General features: G+C 42.8%; 1 protein-coding gene across 9 annotated transcripts in view; it reads left to right on the forward strand.

Moving 5' to 3' along the window:
- Nucleotides 1-23,820, forward strand: part of NBR1 (NBR1 autophagy cargo receptor) — a 29,515-nt gene extending 5,695 nt beyond the window's left edge. For 3 of the 9 annotated variants that reach the window (XM_043584608.1, XM_043584607.1, XM_043584609.1), the window contains exons 3-21: nucleotides 2,039-2,101; nucleotides 2,809-2,827; nucleotides 4,558-4,580; nucleotides 8,146-8,340; nucleotides 8,888-8,965; nucleotides 9,397-9,611; nucleotides 10,147-10,314; nucleotides 10,585-10,794; nucleotides 11,922-12,081; nucleotides 12,176-12,466; nucleotides 13,376-13,525; nucleotides 14,008-14,083; nucleotides 14,726-14,836; nucleotides 15,025-15,189; nucleotides 16,582-17,020; nucleotides 17,773-17,867; nucleotides 18,545-18,617; nucleotides 19,328-19,436; nucleotides 22,084-23,820. In XM_043584608.1, coding sequence (XP_043440543.1) covers nucleotides 2,039-2,101; nucleotides 2,809-2,827; nucleotides 4,558-4,580; nucleotides 8,146-8,340; nucleotides 8,888-8,965; nucleotides 9,397-9,611; nucleotides 10,147-10,314; nucleotides 10,585-10,794; nucleotides 11,922-12,081; nucleotides 12,176-12,466; nucleotides 13,376-13,525; nucleotides 14,008-14,083; nucleotides 14,726-14,836; nucleotides 15,025-15,189; nucleotides 16,582-17,020; nucleotides 17,773-17,867; nucleotides 18,545-18,617; nucleotides 19,328-19,436; nucleotides 22,084-22,257 — 2,814 coding nt within the window. In that variant the 3' untranslated portion in view covers nucleotides 22,258-23,820. Of the gene's footprint in view, nucleotides 1-2,038; nucleotides 2,102-2,808; nucleotides 2,828-4,557; nucleotides 4,581-8,145; nucleotides 8,341-8,887; nucleotides 8,966-9,396; nucleotides 9,612-10,146; nucleotides 10,315-10,584; nucleotides 10,795-11,921; nucleotides 12,082-12,175; nucleotides 12,467-13,375; nucleotides 13,526-14,007; nucleotides 14,084-14,725; nucleotides 14,837-15,024; nucleotides 15,190-16,581; nucleotides 17,021-17,772; nucleotides 17,868-18,544; nucleotides 18,655-19,301; nucleotides 19,437-22,083 lie in introns of those variants that run through there. The other 6 variants (XM_043584611.1, XM_043584610.1, XR_006297891.1 and 3 more) reach the window with 5 other exon arrangements.
- Nucleotides 23,821-23,905: the final 85 nt, after the last annotated feature.

A 23,905-nucleotide genomic window follows, 5' to 3' on the forward strand; every position in this document is an offset into this window, starting at 1 on the left:
TTTTCTTTTTCTAGTAGTTAAATGAGTTGACAGCTTGCCTTTTTTCCTTACTGTAAATTTTAAATTATAAAAGTATAATATACATGCCTGTTATAAGAAGTAAAACAATCCAAACACATACTAAGAAAAAGTTAATATGCCTCTATTCATTTCTCTTCCATCCACTGTTCCCACCTCTTTGTTAACCATTGTTAACAGCCTTGGATATAGTTACCCACATTTTCCATGTTCATACAGATATCATCTTAGGAACATACTGTAAACATAATTCTGCAGCTTGCCTTTTTTCCCAGCAGGATGTTATAGACAGTTCTCAATGAATAGATAAGGATCCAGGGTCATCCTTTTTAAATCTATAGATTGTCCACAGTATTTTGGTGTTGTCATACCATAATTTAACCATTTCTAATTGAAAGATTGTTTCTAGTTTTTTTTTTTTAATTGAGATATAATTGCCATATAACATTATATTAGTTCCAGGTATATAGTATAATGACTCTAAATTTGTATATATTGCAAAATGATCACAATAAGTCTAGCTAACATCTGTCACCACGTGTAGTTAAAAAATTTTTTCTTGGGGCTCCTGGGTGGCTCAGTCGGCTAAGTGTCCGACTTCAGCTCAGGCCATGATCTCGCAGTTTGTGAGTTCGAGCCCCGCGTCGGGCTCTGTGCTGACAGCTCAGAGCCTGGAGCCTCCTTCGGATTCTGTGTCTCCCTCTCTCTGCCCCTCCCCAGCTCACGCTCTGTCTCTTTCTGTCTGTCAAAAATAAATAAACATTAAAAAAAAAATTTATAAAAAAAAAATTTCTTATGAGAACTTCCTTAGCAACTTTCAAATATACGGCACATTATTAACAACTATATTCAGTATGCTGTACATTACATTCCCAGGACTTATTTATTTTATAACTGATAGTTTGTACCTTTTCACCACCTTCACCCATTTCACTCACCTCCCACCCCCTGCCTCTGGCAACCTGTACATTACATTCCCAGGACTTATTTATTTAATAACTGATAGTTTGTACCTTTTCACCACCTTCACCCATTTCACTCACCTCCCACCCCCTGCCTCTGGCAACCACCAGTGTGCTATCTGTATCTGTGAGTTCATTGTTGTTATTTCACTTACACAGTACCCTTAAGGTCAAAACGGGTTTTTTGTTATTGTTGTTTTTCTTTTCACCATTATAAAATAAACTACAGGAGAGATCTCTTTGTGTATAAAACTTAAGCACTGTTTTGTAGGATAAAGTTTTCCAAAGAAAGATTAATGGGTCACAAGGCATGTGATTTTAATTTTTGATAGATACTGCCAGGTGCTTTACAGAACAATTGTAGCCAGTGCAGAAATATATGACAGTGCCCTGAATTTTTGACAACAGTGGCTGTTATGGCTTTAAAATTTTTTTCACCATTCTATTGAGATGACATCTCATTGCTTTAATTTGCATTGTTGTGACTAGCATTAAGGTTGAACATCTTTTCCTATACTCGTTAGTCACATTTGATCTCTCTTGAAAGAAATCTCCATACCTTTTTGCCAACGTTTACCTGGATTGTTTATCATAATGATTAGCAGTTTTGCAGATGATTTTTGTGTATTGCTGATAATAACCCTTGGTTATGAGTTGCAAATATTTCCCATCTATTCTTTGTCTTTTGACATGGTTTTCTTCTTTTATGCCATTTAAATGTTTAATTTTTTAAAGTTTTTTTTAATTTATTTTGGGAGAGAGCATAAGTGCACATGAGTGTGCCAACTGGGGAGGGACAGAGTGTCCTCAAAGAGAGAGAATCCCAGGCAGGCTCCGCACTGTCAGCATGGAGCCCAGTGCAGGGCTTGAACCCACAAACCATGAGATCACAACCTGAGCTGAAGTCAAGAGTCAGACGCTTAACTGGCTGAGCTACCCAGGCACCCCTAAATGTTTAATTTTTATGTAGTGAAATATGCTCACCCTTTCTTTTAGGACTTCTGGGTTTCTGTTACAATCTGCCTTTTTGATATGATGTATATACATTTCATTTGCAGGTAAAAGTTTCATTTGATCTGAACACTATTCAGATAAAATACCTGGATGAGGAAAATGAAGAGGTAAAGTATACGATGGTACCCATGGCCAGGTATCCAGAATAGGGATCTTATTTCTCAAGAATGATGGGGGATTGAAAAGTTCCGACTAATGTTTTCTCCTTTGTGTAGTGGTTTAAATGTACTTGATAACTGCATGTTCTTAGCTGACTGTGGAATCTGAGATGGAGTTGAGAAATAAGGAGTAAACATTGAAGAAGGAAATTTGGGAGATAACTTTTAAAACTATATAGTCCTATAGTTCAAACAGATCATAACTTGCCATTTAGCTTATAATAATAAAAATAATGACAAACCTTTATTGAGTGACTGCAATGTGTCAGACTAACAACAGTACTATGTATTGGGTATTACATTATTATCTCTTTTTTACCCATGAGGAAACTGAAGCCCAGAGAAGCTAAGTAACTTGCCCACAGGCACAAAATCTTGGAAATAGTAGAGTAGGGGTTCCTTCCATATACTCTGACTCCAGAGCCCAAGCTCTTAACCTCTATATTATGCTGCCTCTTAATGTACCTGAAATAAAGGAGGATACAGGAGTTAAGCAATAAAAGTCCTTAATTATTACTCACAGTTAGTTCATGATACTGGAAAAGCTGAATCCCTAACTTGAGATTGTTCATCTTATGTGTGAGGCTGGTCCTAGTAACAGAAATGTTACAATGACAGGAGGTTTATAATTCCCTGTTGCTTTTGTCCTTTTACAGGTATCCATCAATAGTCAAGGTGAGTTCCTAAGAGAACCTGCTTAACTTTACTTAAAAGCCTTAATCTGGGGGTGCCTGGGTAGCTCAGTCAGTTGTGGAACCAACTCTTGATTTGGGCTCAGGTCTAGATCTCAGAGTTGTGGGATCAAACCCCTGACTGGGATTCTCTCTCTCCCTCTCCCTGACCCACACATGCATGCATATTCTCTTTCTCTCTCTCAAAAAAGAAATTTTCAAGCCTTAATCTGTTGATGGGTGTATGCATTTCCATTTACACTAAGATCTTGCTGCACTATTTATTTTAGACTCGAATTTAACATACAGTAAATTGACATAACACTCACTTGTCCATGGGCATAAATTACATAGCAGATTTTTATTTTGTAGCAGTTTTTTGTATATACATTAGTGCCTTTGATTGGACCCTAAGGACAGCTTTAATGGAAGGTTCTCTTATGTTTAAGATGTTAATCTTTTGAAAATATGCCTCCCAGTTCAACACATACAACTCCATTCTCCCGATGTTGCCTTTGTCCCTGACTTGGTATATATGTTAATGTCACCTTACAAACAAGTGGTATCCCAGAGTGTATTTCTAAGATGGTTTGGTTGTTCAGAGCTTGGAGTTCATTTTCCCATAGGAACAATGTTGCGTTTAAAGGCTAGGCCCCGGGGCGCCTGGGTGGCTCAGTCAGTTAAGCGGCTGACTTCAGCTCAGGTCATGATCTCTCGGTCCATGAGTTTGAGCCCCGCGTCGGGCTCTGTGCTGACAGCTCAGACCCTGGAGCCTGTTTCAGATTCTCTGTCTCCCTCTCTCTGACCCTCCCCTGTTCATGCTCTGTCTCTCCCTGTCTCAAAAATAAATAAAAAACGTTTAAAAAAAAAATTACAAAACAAAAAATAAAGGCTAGGTCCCTAGGCTAGCCCCCAAAAGCTTATTTTAACCAGCTGTAATGATAGAACAGGCATATATCATTTTATTGCATTTCGCTTTATTGTGCTTTGAAGATACTGCATCTTTTTTTTTTTTTTTTTTTTTTTTTTTTTTTTTTTTAAACAAACTGAAGATTTGTGGCAACCCTGAGTCACTTTTTCCAGCAGCATTTGGTCACTTTGTGTCTGTGTCACATTTTGGTAATTCTCGCAGTATTTGAAACATTTTCATTATTATTATATATAACGTGACAATCTGTGATCAGTGTTTATGACTTGGCTAAAATCTCAGATGATGGTTACCATTTTTTAGCAATAAAGTATTTTTTAATTAAGATATGTACTTTTTTTTTTTTAGATATAATGCTATTACACACTTAATAGATTGCAGATAGTGGAAACATAACTTTTATATGCACTGGGAAACCAAAAACTTGATTTGACTTGCAATTTCCTGGTATTCGCTTTATTGCAGGAGTCTGGAACCAAACCTGCAATACATTTGAGGTCTGCCTGGGTTAACACTGTCCATGAAGTCCCTTGTATCCCTAGTGGGAGGCAGCTGGGTTGAGGTTTTACAGCTGGAAGTCTCCAGTAGCAGAGAGAGGGAGAGAGATTTAAGAGGCAGAACTAATCTACATGTGGCTTCTATTTGCAATGGGACAGGAAGGGAGTTTGTCAGCAAAAAGGCAGTAGCTGTTCATGTATAAGGATTGTAAGCAAAAAATTCTTAAAAGAAAGGATTGGCTGTACTTAAATAGAATCTTTTGGGGTGGTGAAGAAATAACACAGTATATTTATTCTTTGTCTTTTTAGGAGAATATGAAGAAGCACTTAAGGTAATGGTTATTTCATCTTATTTGCAAATAATATTTGTTAACTAAAACTTGAACCTGAATGCCATTAGCCATGAGGGGAAACTAACAAAACACAACAAAAACAGATTTTCAGGGAGATTATGATTAGTAGGGCATATCACTCAGCAAAAGGCAGCTCCTGATATAAAGATATTTTTCCCTCTCATTGTTGATCTTGGTGTCACCATGTAGGATTTAAAAATACAAGGTACTGTGTAGAATTATGCTTTCTGGTTCACATTTTTCATCTCCTTCCTTCACCTTTTGTTTTTGTTTTTTTAAGTAGGCTTCATGCCCAGCTTGGGGCTTGAACTCATGACCATGAGATCGAGTCAAATGCTCTACTGACTGAGCCAGCCAGGTGCCCCACCTTGTTTCCCATAGAATGTTATATATAAAGTGGGAGCATTTAAGGCATAAGCTATCCAGTTAACGATCTCTTGCTTGTCAATAATGAAATAGAGCATTCCTCAAAGTCACATCTTTAAGGTGTGCCCAGCTGTCCTTTCATTACCACCTTTGTAATTAAGATTTTTCTTTAGGGGCGCCTGGGTGGCGCAGTCTGTTAAGCGTCCGACTTCAGCCAGGTCATGATCTCGCGGTCCGTGAGTTCGAGCCCCGCGTCAGGCTCTGGGCTGATGGCTCAGAGCCTGGAGCCTGTTTCCAATTCTGTGTCTCCCTCTCTCTCTGTCCCTCCCCCGTTCATGCTCTGTCTCTCTCTGTCTCAAAAATAAATAAATGTTTAAAAAAAAAAAAAAAAAGATTTTTCTTTAAAGTTTGACTATCCTTTGGACTTCTGGGTGGCTCAGTTGGTTAAGCGCCCCAAATTTGGCTCAGGTCATGATCTCGCAGTCTGTGAGTTCAAGCCCCACATCGGGCTCTGTGCTGACAGCTCAGAGCCTGGAGGGTGCTTCAGGTTCTGTATCTCCCTCTCTCTCTCTCTCTCTCTGCTCCTCCCCTGCTCACTTGCTCACTCTCTCTCAAAAATAAACATTAAAAAAAATTAAAAGTTTACTATCTTTTATGAACTTCTAGTCCACAACAAAACTCTTTCGTATAATCACTTTTGGTCTAGGGAGGAAAGGGCAAGATTTTTTAAATTGGGAGCTGGATTTACCCTTTCTGTTGCCTGGTTAAAATTGCCGTTGTGGGTGCAACCTGATTCAACAGTTCAGCCAGCCTTCTTGGTTTTTACTCAGAAATCCTTATTTACCAGCCAGTCTCTTGGTTTTGGACATTCAGGCCCTTCCCAGGTTTCTCTTAGTTGAGCTGCTCATTTCTTAGTTATTTCATGCTTCATCATTTCCTTCTTCCCTAGTTTTCATGTGCTCTTCCTATTTCATCTTTGCTTTAAGCTGTTGTAACATGCTTTTCCCCACATTCGTTCACCCTTGTCCCACTGGCTTTTCTCTTTCCCTATTCTCAGAAGCTACAGTAGTTTCACTAAAAAAAAAAAAAAGGGCTTCTACAGGCTTCAAAACTTTTCTCTTTCCCATGATCACTGTTTACCTATGCAGTCAGAAATCTCAGACCTCAGGAGTCTAGATGTTGTATAAGCCTGCCCTGTCTCAGGAAGCAAGAGTTTTTTACGTTTTTGCATGGTACTATATGATAGTTAAGATCCCATGTTTATATTTTGACACATTTCATTATACTAACTTTTTGAACAATTTTGTCCACAGACTTTGCCATACGTTTTATTAAATGTCTCTTGGTTTATGGTCTAGAAAAAAGGCTGGCAGACCAGCCAGTGGGCCAGCCATATGTTTTTATAAATAAAGTTTTATTGGAACCCAGCCATGCCTATTACGTATTGTCTGTGGCTGCTTTTGTGCAGACTTGAGCAGAAACTGTATGGCCTGCAAGCCTCAAATATTTATTATGTGGCCTTTTAAGAAGATTTGCTGATTCCTGATCTTAAAATAATACCTATCAAACTTTTTGGCCTTAGAATGCTATTTTTATATGGAAGCTTGTGGCACCTGAGTGGCTCAGTCTGTTAAGCATCTGACTCTGGATTTTGGCTCAGGAGATGATCTCATGGTTCATGAGTTTGAGCCCTGTGAGTTTGGGCTCTGTGCTGGCAGTGAGGAGCCTACTTGTGATTCCCACCCCCCCTGCCCCTCCCCTGCCCACTCTCTCAAAATAAATCAGCTTTTAAAAAGTAAAATAAATGGAAGCTTACAATTGTTGTATAAAAATAGATAAAAGAACAGTTCATCAGGGGTGCCTGGGTGGCTCATTTGGTTGAGTGTCCCAATTCTTGGTTTTGGCTTGGGTCATGGTCTCACGCTTTGTGGGATTGAGCCCTGTGTCAGGCTCTATGCTAACAGTGCAGAACCAGCTTGGGATTCCCTCTCTCTGTGTCCTTCCCCTGTTTGTGTGCATGCACATGCTCGCTCGCTCTCTCTCTTAAATAAACATTAAAAAAAAAAAGAAAAAAGTAGTTCTTCTTGTCACTGGGTGACAAGTGGGGAGAGCTACAAACTCATAGACTTAGCCCCTGATCTCTTCATGCACACTGGAGTACCTTCATAGGATCTCAAATGCTCCTTGAAGTAGTTTTCAAAATAGCATTTTTAAGAAGATGCTCTTCAAAAAGAGGTGACCACTCAAGTATGCTTTCCACAGTACTATTCTTAATGGAAAAGTAAGTGCTTAATTATAGCATTTGGCTTTAAGTTTCTTGGGTTCTGGTAGTCTGGGATTGACTTTTTTGAAAATTTGAGATTAAAATCCATAAGTGGAATCCTACATAAAAACCAATTACATAGAAAAGTTGTAACCCATTAATGAGAACATTTCACCTCACAAAGTGCTACATTAGGGCGCCTGGGTGGCGCAGTCGGTTAAGCGTCCGACTTCAGCCAGGTCACGATCTCGCAGTCCGTGAGTTCGAGCCCCGCGTCGGGCTCTGGGCTGATGGCTCGGAGCCTGGAGCCTGCTTCCGATTCTGTGTCTCCCTCTCTCTGTGCCCCTCCCCCGTTCATGCTCTGTCTCTCTCTGTCTCAAAAATAAATAAAACGTTAAAAAAAAAAATTAAAAAAAAAAAAAAACAAAAAAAACAAAGTGCTACATTAAATTTTTTTTTTTTTTTCAACATTTATTTATTTTTGGGACAGAGAGAGACAGAGCATGAACAGGGGAGGGGCAGAGAGAGAGGGAGACACAGAATTGGAAACAGGCTCCAGGCTCCGAGCCATCAGCCCAGAGCCCGACGCGGGGCTCGAACTCGCGGACCACAAGATCGTGACCTGGCTGAAGTCGGACGCTTAACCGACTGCGCCACCCAGGCGCCCCACAAAGTGCTACATTAAATGTACTTTTGTGTTTTAGATAATAAAACCATTCCTAGGTAACATTTTGGTTAAAGAAACAGCAGGCTGACTAATAACATAGTATATGCCATTTGATTTAAGAAAATAAAGGTAAATGCTAATATTTTCAGCATAATTCACCCTGCCTCCTCTGATTAGATGTCTTTGGAATTTCATTTGGGAAAGGAGAATCACACGTTAACGTGTTTATTCCTAACATATGCTCTCAGATGGCGGTTAAGCAGGGAAACCTACTGCAGATGCAAGTCCATGAAAGCTCCCGGCTTGTCGAGGAAGCCCCACTCCCAGCCGTAGCAGAAAAACGACCAGTTGTGAGGGCAGGGAAGAAGCCACTGGCCCATTATTCTTCACTGGTGAGAGTCTTAGGATCAGACATGAAGACCTCAGAGGAGCCTACAGCACAGGTATGAAGGGAATGGACCCGTCTCTACGGTTTTTCTAGCCTGAGTGTCTTGTCCATAGTCCAACATTTGAGTTGTCCATCAACAATTTGGGAGTTGTGATAATCTCTGCCTGACTTTTTGAAACTGATAACTGGTTACTTCTGGAGAAGGGGCAATAGGATGATATACTTTGTTTTCCTTTTATACTTCTTCATACTTTTTTTTTAACCATTTATATTATTTGACAAAAGAAACCTCAGAGTACTACATTTCAGGAAAATTGTTATTTTTTTTTAAGTAGGTTCCATGCCCAGTGTGTGGCTTAAACTCATGACCCCAAGATCAAGAGTCCCATGGTCTACCGACTGAGTCAGCCAGGCACCCCAGGAAAATTATTTTAAACAGGGGCACCTGGCTGGGTCAGTCAGTAGACCATGTGGCTCTTGATGTCAGGGTTGTGAGTTCAAGCCCCATTCCATGTTGGGTATAGAGATTACTTAAAAAAATAAGAATCTTTTTTAAAAAACAAAAAACAGTCTCCAAGATCTTGGGTTGTGTTTCCTTGCAGCGGCTCCCACTTGCTCCCCATGACACAGACCAACCTCAAGACAAGCCCCCGGACTGGTTCACGAGCTACCTGGAGACAGTGAGTGTTCTCTCTGGGTTGGGTTTTAGCAGCAGTGTTGGCACAGGTGAAGTAGGGGAGAAATAGCAAACCGAACCGAAATGGCTGCTGCCTCTGGTGCAGGCGAATGAAGAGTGATAATGGTTCTGGTCAGGAAAGCTCCTCACTTCTACCGTATTGACTGGGAAAAGAGGGAGCCTACTTCTAAGGATGTAAGGGAAAGGAACTAGTCTCTGTGCTTGAGAAGGAAGAGGTTAGAAACTTACTCAGCAAAACAATTTCTTGGTGTCTTCTTTGAACCTGGTTAGCTGTGGAAGAGAATAGACCTTCTTTTGCTACATTTCTATTTGTTCAGTAGCTACTAGGTGTTTTATTATGTTCTTATGCTATACCAGAGACAGTGAGGTGTGTGGTATAACTAAGGTTTTCCCTTCTTCTGCTCTGTATTCTAGTTCAGAGAACAGGTGGTCAAAGAAACAGTTGAGAAACTGGAACAGAAATTACATGAGAAGCTTGTCCTCCACAACCCATCGTTGGGTTCCTGTCCCTCGGAGGTCTCCATGCCTATTTCAGAGGAAACACTGTTTCTGCCGGAAAACCAGTTCAACTGGCATATTGCTTGCAGCAGCTGCCAAAGGAGGATCTTTGGTGTGCGTTACCAGTGCAGGTAAACAGTAACTTGGCTATTAGAAGACCTTTGAGCAGGCCTTTCTGGCATCCTGGATAGGTAAAAGCAAATTAGCACATACTCTGTCTCTGAGCATCATGCATAGATAGCAGCTCTGGATTGGAAATAAGCTATTCTCCACCCACAAGAAATATAATAACTATTTGAAGGGTAACTATTCAGATTGTTGTGTTCAGATGTACATTGAACTAACAAAACCAAAAACGATTAAAAAAAAAAAAAAATGACAGAGCCAGACAGACTTACATTCCCCAAAGCAAAATTATATCACCACGGATTATCTCCCTGTTGTTCCAGGTGCTTTCATATCTTGCTTCCTCTCATGGATTGTCTTTTGAAATGCATACATGTTAAGTCTCTTAATTCTCATTTTGTTAATAAGGAAACTTGAGACGTGGCATGGCCAGGTGACATGCTCAGGTTACTGCCTAGCTGGTAATACAGTCAGTATAGAAGTCTAGTCTCCTATCTCACCACCTCTGGTACTTCCCACTCGCCATGCTTTTCCCCACAGCCTATGCCCGTCCTACAATATCTGTGAAGATTGTGAATCAGGGCCATATGCCCATGACTCCAACCACATCCTGCTGAAGCTACGGAGACCTGTTGTGGGTTCTTCTGAAGCATTCTCTCACCCAAGGCTCTCTGCCCCTCGTCTTCCTGCTGCTCTGGAACAAGCCAGGTAAAACCATAAGGAAAGGAGGCTTGTTCTTTGATGGGAGTCTTGGTTCTGGTGATGGGACGTGAATCACAAAAATGCACAGTCTCCTTAGTTCCTATTCATTTCCAGTTGATGTGTGATGATGAGGACGATTACCCAAAGCTAATGAGACAGAAATGAAAACTATAGAAAGAAGTTAAACTAGAGGCTGGCACTGATGGAGGCTACAAATGGCTCAGAATAGCTTCAGGATTTGTGAGGATTTGACACTTTTCATTTGTTACCTCACAGGCTCCAGAAACAGGTTGACAAGAACTTTCTTAAAGCAGAAAAGCAAAGGTTGCGAGCCGAGAAGAAACAGCGAAAGGCAGAGGTCAAGGAACTCAAAAAGCAGCTTAAGCTCCACAGGAAGATTCACCTGTGGAGTTCCATCCACGGACTCCAGAGCCCCAGGTCCCCTTTGGGCCGACCCGAGAGCCTGCTGCAGTCAAACACCCTGATGTAAGCCCAGGGCCTGGGTGGGCACCAAGGTGGAGATCCAGCCTTCCAAAACCAGAACTTCAGCCAGGTTTTCTCTTATTTTTTGGCAGCCCCTAATAACACCCAAACTCTTAAAGCTTCCCATTCTCTAATCCTAGCATTCTTTTTTTTTCTTTTTTAAGTTTTATTTATTTTGAGATAGAGGGTGCAAGTTGGGGAAGGGCAGAGAGAGAAGGAGAGAGAATCCCAAGCAGGCTCCACACTGTCAGCAGAGTCAGATACATGGCTTGACCACACCAACTGTGAGACCATGACCTGAGCCGAAGTCACACACTTAACCTACTGAGCCACCCAGGCGCCCTGATCCTAGTATTCTTACAGGGTGGTTTGGTAGTCATTGTTGACACTTGCTTTGTTGCGTTCTTCAGAAGGACAGCAACCAACAAGGTTCTAAACTGGCTGGTGTGACTTCTCTTCACTGGAGGCAGTTGGGATTTAAAGGACCTGACTCTCTAGTTCTTTTATTTATGGACCTTTATCCTCACCATAGTTTTTCAGCTCAGGAGTCACATCTGTCTTGTTTTTCAAATATTTTTAGAGGCACCTGGGTGGCTCAGTTGGTTGGGCATCCAACTCTTGACTTCCACTCAGGTTGTGATCTCACTGTTTTGGAATCGAGCCCCAAGTCAGGCTCTGCGCTGGCAGCACTGAGCTTGCTCGGGATTCTCTCCCTGTCTCTCTTGCCCTTCTCCGCTCATGCACACATGTGCGTGCTCGCTCCCTCTCTCAAATAAATAAACTTTTTTAAAAATTACAGTTTTTTAAAAGATTTTTTTCAAGTAACATCTGTACCCAGCGTAAGGCTCAAACTCACAATCCCAAGATCAAGGGTCGCATGCTCTTCCAACTGAGCCAGCCAGGTGCCCGTACAGATCTTATTTTTAAGTAGTCTGTGTACCCAGTGTGGGGCTCGAACCTACAACCCTGGGATCAAGAGTGTCCCACATTCCACTAACTGAGCCAGCTGGGCGCCCCCTATTATTTTTAAGGCAAACGAAGAGTCACTGTCAGCCTCTTGAATCACGGTGCTAGATATTCAGAAGCCATCATACCCAACACAAGTGACTACTATCTGAATTTCTGTTCAGGCTCCCTTTGCAGCCCTGTGCCCCAGTTATGCCAACCCTCAGTGCAGCGTTTGTGGATGAGAATTTGCCTGATGGGACTCACCTTCAGCCAGGAACCAAGTTTATCAAACACTGGAGGATGAAAAATACAGGAAACGTCAAGTGGAATGGAGACACAAAGGTATTTTTTTTTCCCACCCAGAATGTGAAGATGTGATTAGAAGTGACAGTGCTCAGTTTACAAGCTTGCTTTCTCTTGTCACTGTTCTTTTCAGCTCAAGTTCATGTGGGGAAACCTAACTTTGGCTTCTACAGAAAAGAAAGATGTTCTGGTTCCCTGCCTAAAGGCCGGCCATGTGGGTGTTGTGTCCGTGGAGTTCATCGCCCCAGCCTTGGAGGGAACGTACACTTCCCATTGGCGTCTTTCTCACAAAGGCCAGCAGTTTGGGCCCCGGGTCTGGTGCAGTATCATAGTGGATCCTTTCCCCTCCACAGAGAGCCCTGAGAACATTGAAAAGGGCATGATTAACTCAAGCAAAGCTGATGAGCTCACTTGCCTGCAAGAGGTGAATATTGGAAGGGTAAACTAAAGCTAAAACAGCCCACGCACAGCTAGTTGTGCCTCCGGACATCTGGAAAACGTAGCTCCTCCCCCTCCCCCCAGCACATTAGTAAGCTTTTATTAGGCCTAGTCCTCAGGGGCTTTCTTTGCATGTCCTTAGGATCTTGGTGCAGTCATCCCTCAGTGCTTTTGTATCTCTTTGTAATGATGTTTGGCCAGCCTCTTTGCTGCAGGAGGGAAGGTAGGGCTGGCTGGCCTGTTGAACTGCTGGACTGATGGCTTTGCTCCTTAACCCTTACCTCTCCTGGATATCCACGTGTGTGTTCCGTAAATACTAATGAAGTCTTGCCTTTTTTTTTAGTTGGTGCAGTTTTGTTTTTTTTTTTTTCAACATTTATTTATTTTTGGGACAGAGAGAGACAGAGCATGAACGGGGGAGGGGCAGAGAGAGAGGGAGACACAGAATCGGAGACAGGCTCCAGGCTCTGAGCCATCAGCCCAGGGCCTGACGCGGGGCTCGAACTCACGGGCCGCGAGATCGTGACCTGGCTGAAGTCGGACGCTTAACCGACTGCGCCACCCAGGCGCCCCTGGTGCAGTTTTTTTAAGCAATTCCATTTATTAGTGTGTTACTAGTTTTTAGAGCATTTTACTGCTTAGATTTAGTTAACCAAGTTAATTTCCTGCTTTTGACTGTCGTCAACTATGGTTAACCTGACTTGTCGTTAAAGGAAGTTAGGTGAAGGGGGTTATTATTTTTACAACTTTTCTGTAAGTCTAAAATTACATCAGAACAAGGTTTAAAACATGTAGAGGTGCAGCAGTGTTTTGGTTTTTAGGGAGGCAGCTGCCACCTTACATTTTGAGTTCAGTTGAGGGCCTGACATTTGTCCCAATGGTTTTGTCTGTGTAGGAAGCTTTTCTTCTGGCTAAAGAAGACATTCAGCTTGATGAAGTAACTGAGCAGTCACGAGGGACAGGAACCTGCATCCCACAGAAGACAAAAAATGTTGCCAGTGAGAGGGAGCTTTACATCCCCTCCGTGGATCTACTGACTGCCCAGGTGGGAGAGTGAACACTTTGGGGGGCAAAGGACAAGGCAGTGGAGAAAGAGGCCTTACCCCCTTGAGGAGAAGGTGATATAGCCACAGGCAGTGCCCAGCAAGTTAGCCAGATGGCCACTTCGATCCATTCAGATGCAGAGTGGGAAGGAGGTCACCTGTGGAAGGAGGCCTCTGAACTAAATGTTTCCTCTCTGAGTTGGTAACTCGCGTGCTTCCCCACAGCCTCCCTTCAGTTGTCTCTTCACTTCTGCTTCTCCAGTTCATTTTCACCCCCACTGCATTTTCTCTCTCTCCTGCCACTTGGTTATTTGAACACCTAGTTCCCATTTTGCTCTCCTTGATTTCACTTGACTGAGGTGAGGCATGAATTTGAACAGAATCCAGGAAGGTGTGATGCTCAGTGGCCTACACATCCCAGCAGGACAAAACATGACTCCAGCCTCCATGGCAAGTAGCCTAACATTGCCCTTTTTTCCTCCAGGACCTGCTGTCCTTTGAACTGTTGGATATAAACATTGTCCAAGAGTTGGAAAGAGTGCCCCACAATACTCCCGTGGGTAAGAATGTCATTCAACCCATATTGTTTATTAACGGACACAAAAGTGCTATACCCTAGACTCTGATAGGTAGTATCTTATTCTGAGAAAATAGATGACAAGGATTTCTCCCACCTTGTGACAGTAAAATTGCACCCATGCATCATGTCCCTTCTTTTTTTCTGTTGTCTGTCAGAGTCAACAATACATGGTGGTGTAAGACTTCCCCGTGATAAAGGGACCCTTGGGGCGCTTGGCTTCCCAGTTGGTGGAGCATGAGGCTCTTGGTCTTGAGGTTGTGAGTTTGAGGCCCACACTGGGTGTAGAGATCACTTAAAAATGAAATCTTTAAGAAGTGGGGTGGAGGAGCCCTCTTCTCCATTTTTCTGTAAACATTATGTCCTTTTTTCCCTTTACATTCCTGGTTCTGTGTCTTGGCCGTGGTTTTTTAAGGCCAGATGACTGATCTTTCCTGCATTCGTTGATCTGAGATACTTCCACACCTGATGGTCTGGAGAATTTTCTTTACAACAGGCCTTGAAGCATACTTAGGTTTGTTTTAGCCCTGCAGGAGGCAAGAAGCCTGTGAGCCGCTGCTTCTGAACCCTGTTTACGATGTGATGCTTTTTCTTGGTTGATGATTCTTCTGTCTTCATTCTGCAGATATGACTCCCTGCATGTCTCCTCTGCCGCATGACAATCCTTTAATAGAGAAGCCAGGCTTGGGGCAGATACAGGAAGAGAGCGAAGGGGCAGGATTTAAAGCACTTCCTGGTAGGGACTTCAATATTTGTAAAGTTTTTGCATTGTCCCCTTCCATATTATACCATTTTCATACATACTCCTCCTAACCTTCATATGGCACAGATAGTCAAGGCTATTCCTTGGCATGGTATCAGCATGGGAACATGAATGGAAGAAGCTCCTCCACACCAAGTGCAGACAAGCTTTGTGTCTTTCAGATCCCACAGCATCAGTTAGGAGGAAGGCTGAGAACATTTCCTCAGTGGAGGAAGCAGAAGATGACCTGAGTGGGACCCAGTTCGTGTGTGAGACTGTAATCCGATCCCTTACCTTGGATGCTGCCCCGGATCACAAACCACCTTGCAGACAGAAATCCCCACACAGTGAGTGTCCCTGGGTTCCTCCACCTAGCAGGGTGGTGCTTGAATTGTGGCTGCCTGACCAGAGTAGAAAGAAGTGCTCTTCTTCACTGAGAGTGGAGGTTAGGTGATCTTTGTTAGACTTCAGGTCATGGTTGTTTCTTTAGACTCCACACACTCTACCTGACCATTTTAATTGTAGCCTCAAGAGCAAAGCAACCACCATAACACATTTTCACACTTTCTTGGGGGCAGAATTACAGCTGTACGATTCAGAGGAACAACAGCGACTTGTGCTGCCTGGATTCTGCTGTGAGGAGTCTTCCTGTAAGTTGACAGAGCTCTTCAGCAGAGACCTCCATTGGCAGCTGAGTTTTGTCATTTCTCCCAGGACACAGTCCAGGGAATAGCGTGCAGAAGCTGGGGTACCAAACTAAGTTTCGCGAGGTTATATTCTGTCGTAATCCACTTTCTTTACAGCAGATACTTCTAGATCAGATATGTAGAGCCCATACTGTGTATTTCAAGAACTATCCAAAAATTCAAATTCTAGTGGATCAAAATAATGTGGGAAAATCTCTTGTTTGTTATAATGAAATTTAACCTATACCTTTAAATATTTTTTGTCTCACTTTTGTTTAAAATACACACAGGCGCGCGAGTGCGCATGCACACATATGCACACACACACACACACACACACAGAGGTGGGCGGGGGTGTGGTAAGTAGGTGATGGGTATTGAGGGCACATGTTGTGTTGAGCATTGGGTGTTATATGTAAGTGATGATTCACTAAATTCTACTCCTGAAGCCAATATTACACTGTAAGCTAACTAATAAAAGTAAAATAAAAGCTGAAACTAAATAAATGGAAATAAAACATGTAACACACTTATTTCACCCACATACACTTATATATGAATGCATAACAAAAACATCTGAAAGGACTTACACCAAAAGGTTCACATTAGTTATCTCTGATAGGATTATAGGTATCTTATTTTCCCCTCATCCATGTTTTGCCAATTTTCTACCATGACTACCCATTACTTTGCAAAGAAAAGGAGGAAAGTAGACATACAGTCCGGCAGCACTCACCACCTACCATTTGCTATTGTTCTAGCACTGTTAGTGAGTATATCAGTTTTGATATGTTTCTAAAATTCATGGTGCTTCTCGGAAGCTTTGGTGTTTCTACATACCTTGTTGTTATAAGCTTCAGTTCTTCCTGGCTTTGTACAGGCTTCAGACTTAGAATGTGGCCATAACTGAGGTTCTAGCAGCAGCCCTTCCCTCTGGTTCGTCCCCATCCTCTGGCTTTCACGACTGTAGCTCATGACCCACAAAAGACTTTATCAGCAGCACCAGAGGCTGCTTTTAGCTGTAGCTGAAAATTGATTGCTTTCATCCTTTAGTGAAATTTCCCTCCCCTGAAGAGGGACCACTTGGAGTTGAGCAGGAGGAGGTTGTCCATATCGCTGAAGAAGCTGTTGTGGAGGAGGAAGCTATTGTGGAGGAGGAAGTGGAGGAGGAGGAGGAGGAAGAGGATGATGAGCTCAAAGATGAAGTTCAGAGTCAGTCCTCTACTTCTTCAGAGGATTACATCATCATCCTGCCTGAGTGCTTTGACACCAGCCGCCCCCTGGGGGACTCCATGTACAGCTCTGCACTCTCACAGCCAGGCCTAGAGCGCGGGGCTGAAGGTGAACCTGGGGTTGAGGCTGGGGAGAGAGTCGCTGGAGGGGAGAACCAGCCGCAGGGACAGAGCATCAACGACATCCTCATGACCTCACAGACTCTGGACACCGTGCCCCTAACCCCAGAGGTGGTGGGGCCTCCACCACAGCTGCCCAGGTACCATCCACACACCCCCCTCAGCTGGGCTGTTCTTCACAGGCAGAGTAGAGAGGAAAGGACTCGCTCTCAAAACCTATTTTTTTGTCAGCATGGGAAGAGACTATTTCCCATAAAAGTCTGAATTTAGATGAATAAAAGTTGTATTTCCCAGAATTTGTGGATTCTGGATTTAAAGAAACGCTTGTTTTAGTTAATCTTAATTATCGCAGTACAGTCTATGTTTTGGTCGTTGAGAGCCAGTTTTTAAACACAAACATCCCTGGATCTTCTTCGCCGTTCTGTTGACTCATGGGTAAAGGCACTCAAAACTTATTTTCATGTTAACCCAAACAAAGTAGTAGAAAGCTTAATCTGTTATGGAAAAAATACACTCCAAAATCAGAAAACAATTATTTTAATTATTTACTGATCTGTGTCCTTGCTCTGTCATAGTAATGGAAGATGGTGGAGCCTTGACTGTAATTTAAACCACTCTCTCAGGGAGCTAGACATTTTCCCTTATCAGTACCAATTGATGTAGGGGGGAGTGACCTGACTGAAGCTGGTCTTTCTAGCTTGACTATGGCTAAAAAGGAAAACCAGAAGTAGAATGAGCCCTTTCTACCTGATCCCTAAATTCAGACATGAGATCTGGATCAGAAACGTGAAGCCTCTGTAGAGAATCGGTCACTTCTATGCCATATTTACTGTTTCCACCGTTTCCATAGGTGCCTTTTCAACTGACTTTCAATATTGTGTCTTTCTGAAAGGAGCCCTTCTTGTGCACAGCATGATGGTTCCCCAGGAGTGGATTTACCAGTCACCATACCAGAAGCTTCTTCAGTCCCTGATCAGATCAGAGGAGGTAATGACCAGCCTAAGCTTTATATCCTTTTCTGTGCTCCTTTCTAATGAAACCAGGTATAAAGGGGCACTGTGTCTCCATGACTCTTGGCATTATTTGGAAACTTGCCCTTTCTTTCTCTCTGTGCCCCTCCCTCATACTATTTTCTATTCTCTGGTAAATATTCTTAACATTTATGAAGTGAGACCTTACAGAGGTGGGCATTGTGCTGCAGTGGGAAGAACACAGGCTGTGGAACTAGACCAGTCTAGATGCCAGGCCCAGCTCCACCTTTCCTCACTGTGTGACCTTGCAGCAGGTCAGCACGTTCATACCACCTGCGAGGCTGTTTTCTTGTCTCCAAAATAAGGAGAATAGCATCTTGAAGTTGCTAGTAGACCTTCAAAGTCAACATCCCACTCCACCTCAAAAAAACAAAACTTAAGGAACTGAAAAAGTAATAAATGGACGTGATAGGATTATAGAATTTTTCTGATTCAATAAACAATCACCTTGTATTACATTCTGGACAGTTCCCTGTTATCACTTAAAACCACCTGCAAAATTTCCCAAATAGTTAAAAAATAAATAAGTAAATAAATAAATGCTGTGATCAGATTGCTGCCTGCCTCTCAAAAATAGCTTCACTATGAGTTAAGAAACACTAGGCACTTGTGGACGCTACATCTAACCAATAGCTCTTTTGCTTTTAGAGCCCAGAGGCTCATCAGGAATTGTAAACAGCAGACAGAAGAGCTATGACCACTCAAGGTAACTGGACCTTGTGCAGCCTCTTCTTCAGAAGCAGGTGGATATCCTAGTATTGCTTCTGCTTAAACAAGCCTCTCACAGCATGTGCCACCTCCAGAGAGCAGAGGAGAGCCGTCACTCCTTATTTCTCCTGAAGCTTGTGAGCAACATTGAACAGAGGGCTAAAGTTACATTACAGAGTGTTCACATTTCAGACCAGTACCCTCAAGTTCAACTCATCCTTAGTATCAGAGGAAAAGGCAGAAAAATCAAGCCCACTGCATCTTAGTAACAGTTTCTTAGACTTACCTGCCTCTCTGCTCCCAATCGGCTCAGAGCAATGGCAAGCTGGGCTCCTCCCTACAGTACCCAGAAAAGCACATTGCCTTTGGAGGTGTTTCCTCTGAGATGGTAATTGTGCAGACAGACTGCCAATACTCTTCTGTGCTCTTGACCATGTAATTTTCAGCTGGGACAGAAAGCTGGTATACTAACCAGAAGGGTGCATTTTCTGCACAGCCTTATCTTGCAGCAGTAGAACTAGGCTCTACTACATCAAACCAAGATTTTGTAGGTATAAAACTAATAGGAAAGTGATCACATCCTCTTTTTACATCTGACTTTTTTTCTCAAGGAAATCCATTTTCTTTCAAGGATTAGAGCCCAGATTATCTTGTAGGAAGATAATAGTTTGTGATTTTTTAGGGAGATCATTTGGTTTTCCTCTCCAGACACCACCACCATGGGAGCAGCATTGCTGGAGGATTGGTGAAGGGGGCTTTGTCTGTTGCTGCTTCTGCATACAAGGCCTTGTTTGCTGGGCCACCAGTCACTGCCCAGGTCAGTGTATGTTTTATTTTCCTGTAGCAAAGCCAAGTCCCCAGTGAAAATGATGCTGCCTGTCTGAGTTGGAGAGTAGTATAGCATTCTGCCACTTTCTAGCTATATGACTTTAGCCAAGTTACTTAAGGGATGAAAGGGAAAAGGTCTAGTGTTTGTTGAGGACCTATCATGTGTGGGGAGCTCTTCCAAGTACCAGCACTACAAGGTGAAAAAGACACCAGTCCCTGCCCAAAGACAGGAAAACAAGCAAGGTACACAGACTTCTGCAGTGCAGTGTAAGATCCTATGCCCATGTTCTCGGGTGGGACGTCTCAGCCTGCTGTGGGCCCTTGCATGGGGCCAGAGAAGGCTTCCTGGTAGATGGTGCCTGAATTGAGTCCTTAAGGACAAAATAAGTATTTGCCAGGAAAGAAGAATAGAAACAGCATTGCAGACAGAGCCTAGCCAGTAAGAAGACCTGTAAATGTGACTCTGAATTGTGAATTTGGTCTGGGAAGAGTAAGAAGAGACCAACTTATGTAGGTGGGGTGCTCTGTTAAGTGGTTTGGGTGTTACTTTAAGGCTAATGGGAGGAGCCAGTGAATGGGTTTTAGGGAAGTAATTAGCATCAGATTTGTACCTAGTGAGAGAACTCCAGTATTGTGTGGAGGTTGGGGGAGACCTAAAGAAATCGATTTGAGGGTCTTCTGGGTGGCTCAGTTGGTTAAATGTCCAACTTGATTTCAGCTCAGGTCATGATCTCATGGTCTGTAAGATTGATCCCCGTATAGGGCTGCAAGCTGACAGCACAGAACCTGCTTGGGATTCTCTCCCCCCCGCCCCCCGCCCCAATTCCTCCCTTGCTCATGCTCTCTGTCAAAATAAATAAATAAACTTAAAAAAAAATCCATTTGAGATGGAAAAGGGGTAAAAGAAATGGCAGAACTTGGAGACCATGATTAAAAGGCTAGAAAGAAGTCAAAGAGGAATCCCATGTTTCTGGCTTCAGGCAATCAATAGGACCATTCATTAGGATGTGCAGGAATAAGGATATATTTGGGCAGGGGAAGAAGAAAATTAGGTACATTTTGGAAGGTGTGGAATTTGAGGCATGTCCAGGTAAAGTTACCCAGAGTGCAGTTGGGCCCGTGCATGTGGCTCACAGAGGAGAGATTTGGCCTGGAGGTAAAGTTATTCGTACAGGTTATAACAGAAGCCATGTGATTGGGTGAGAGTTTCCAGGAAAAAGGGGTGTAAAGCAGGAAGCAGCCTTTAAGGATCCTGGAAAGGAGGGCCCTGCAAAGAAGACAGAGAACTAGGAGGAAAATGAGAGTCTGTGCTGGGCCTCGGGGAAGGGAGCTTTAATGAGGACCTCGTGGTCAATGCTGCAGAGAACAGGGAGGGAGTGGAGAGGACTTGGAGAGTGCAAGTACACCTCATTTTCAAGTAGCTGGACCACAAAGGGGGAAAGAGTGAAAGCAAGGATGCATAAGGCAGAGGGAGAGGTTTCTACAGTTGGGTGAACCAGTAGTAAAGGCGGTTAACAGTCAAGATGAGAGAGGATAAGAGGCACCTGGCTGGCTCAGTCAGTTGGATGTCTGGCTCTTGATTTCGGCTCAGGTCATGATTCCAGGGTCATGGGATCGAGCCCCGCGTCGGGCTCCTTGCTGAGTGTGGAGCCTGCTTGGGATTTTCTCTTGCTCCCTCTTCTCCATGCTCACTTTTTCTCTAAAGACAAAATAATAATGAAAAGATGAGAGAGGATAATTCATAGAGATTTCAGAGATGGTGAGAGGTAATGAGATAGCAAGCAAAGTACCTGTGGAAGGATTAACCTGAAAGGAGGTTGGACAATTTATTTTGAAATAAAAGGGAAGGAAGGGAACAGTTGAGTTAGGTGTAGAGAGAAATGCCAGAGACTGTGCTCAACATGCTTATACACTCTCTTCTTAATCCTCTCAGCAACCCTGCAAAATAGGAGGTATTTTATATCTCCATTTTCATACATAATAGAATTAATTGGTAGTCAACACAGTTGGTAAGTAAATGATAAGAGAGTGATCCGAAGTGTTAGGATTTAAGAAGGTTATGTGTCCACCATAGAGCTTGACCTAAAGAGGGAGAGAGGTAAATGAATATTAGTTTCCTCTCTTCTGGATTGCTTCTGTTCTTTAAAAAGAAAAAGAAGAAAAATGCCAAGAAAGTCACCCAAGATGTAATTTCCCAAGCAGTTTTTTGTTCAGCTCCTTTGTATTTCTGACCAAACCCTCTTCCAATAGCGTCTTGGCTCCTGCTTATACTTGCCCCATCACCACAGTTACCTTTTATCTTCACAGTGTTTCCAGTGTTTGCATCTCTTGCTTCATCAGGTCAAAGGATGCTTCCTTCGGGAAGCCCCCTCCGAAGCATCCTCCTCCTGGTTCTGAGGACAGTTCATTAGTTGCCTGGTTTCGGGTTCAAACATACTGAATCTAGAGCAGGGCATTCCCAGTCCTCCCTCAGAAGGTCCATTAGTGTCAGGTGGACAGGAACACCATGCCCTTGCATTGAATTTCCTAATATTTTAAACAAATCTGGAAAAATTCATATGATTTACAAGATAATAACAATTTACAAGACCCATAAATGACACAGAAAATGTTCTGCTTTTCTTGACTCTACACAGCCAATAGTTTCTGAAGATCAGACAGCAGCCCTGATGGCCCATCTCTTTGAAATGGGATTCTGTGACAGGCAGCTGAACCTAAGGCTGCTGAAGAAACACAATTACAACATCCTGCAGGTTGTGACAGAACTGCTTCAGGTCAACAACAATGACTGGTACAGCCACCGCTACTGAGGAGTGACCCTGTATTAAATAACTGCCTGCTGCTCAGAGATGATCTTTATTCTGTCCTTGGGGCATGGGGGAGAAGCCCTTGCTTATTTTTTAATCCGATGAATCTCTATAGAGCCCATTATTGAGTTATCAAGACAGCACCTGCATTACAGTATTTTTTGGAGCAAATGAAAGACCAGGACTTAAACAGAGACATTGAGTTGTAGGAAAACGGTTTTTCAGTTGAGTTGGATAAAGCTCCTCTCTCCATTTTAGTGCATTGAAGAGTATAACTTGAACTTTCTATAGAACCGTTTTTCTTTCTGCTTGTATTGAAGTTGAGTATTTTTCTTTGGTGAAATGTGGATGTTTCTATGGGGATATCTGTTGGCAGTTTTTAAAAGAAATTAACCTTGGAAGTTGTTTTCAAGAACTCTTAACAATTTTTCTAGCCTACCCCAAGCCTCATAGCTGTACGGGATTGAAATGACACCCAGAGCCCCAAAGGAATGTTGTTACTCTTCCTTTCTCCAGGACAAAGTCCTTTCCCTTGTAACACTGAGTAACGGACCGCTGTTGTCTAAAGACCCCACTGGTACATTCAAGATGATCCACCTTCAGGGTCTCTGCACTTCAGTGAAAGGAGGAGGGAGTGTGCTCATTAACCCACCAGCACCTGTCGAGCAGTGTTTACTGTAGTAATTTTGCATACATTTTTCTTTATTTAAGGGAACAAATTTAAGTAGGTAGTGTGGAATATTTTGCTAATCCTATAAGGGAGGAGAAAACTTCTATTAAAGGGAAAATAAATGTAACAGTTACCTTTTTTCTTAATGTCAAGGCAGATGTTATTTACAGTCAAGTGAGGGGAGATAGAAACATGAAAGGCAGGGCCCTACATTAATCTGTAAAGTTAGTTCAGGGGCGGGCAAATGTGTGTGTGAGGCATTAGAGATCCTGACGACTTCCTGAATGTTTGAAATCTGCTCAAAGGTATCTAGAACGGGGCGGCTGTTTTGCAAGACTTGGATGGGGGCAAATTCTGAAAAAGTTTTGGTTTAACCCCAAAATGAATGAAAAAGCTTGCTGCCTGCGGCCCAGGTCCTCATTCTGTTTACAGAAAGGAGTCTTTGGTACAATCGGTAGAAAAAAAAGGTAACAGAAAACACTAAAAGCTAGTATTCATGAAAATGACTTCCAGAAAAAGACCCTCATCCAGGAGGAGGAAGGGTAGTAAACTAGTATTATTTAACCTGGTTGGTATTTATAATGAATGGTAATGTTAATTAATCATTAGCCATCACGATGTTTATTTACAGTATAATTCTTGACCTATTAAATAAACCAAAATTCAGACTGCAAGCCAACCAGGCTGTTCATTATTTAAAACGTTTTTATCCGGGCTTCTGGGTAGAGGCTGAGCTGCAGGGTGCGTGTAATTAATTGGGTTGATATCGGGCGAGACCTGTTCTGACCTCCTGAGTCATACTGTAGGGGTCCAGGAGGACCTTGGGGTCCAGTCGTCCGTCCAGTTGTACATAACCGCTTAAAAAATGGTGGAATAAACGTTCTTTGAAAGGCCTACCTGGACTGACTGGTACTTGAGAAAGCAGCGTCCGAGATGCGGGGCGATCTTTGAAGAGTTGAGCGCTTCTCTGGGAGCTGAGTA

This window comes from Prionailurus bengalensis, chromosome E1, assembly GCF_016509475.1.
Source record: "Prionailurus bengalensis isolate Pbe53 chromosome E1, Fcat_Pben_1.1_paternal_pri, whole genome shotgun sequence".
In the NCBI taxonomy this organism is placed as follows: domain Eukaryota; kingdom Metazoa; phylum Chordata; class Mammalia; order Carnivora; family Felidae; genus Prionailurus; species Prionailurus bengalensis.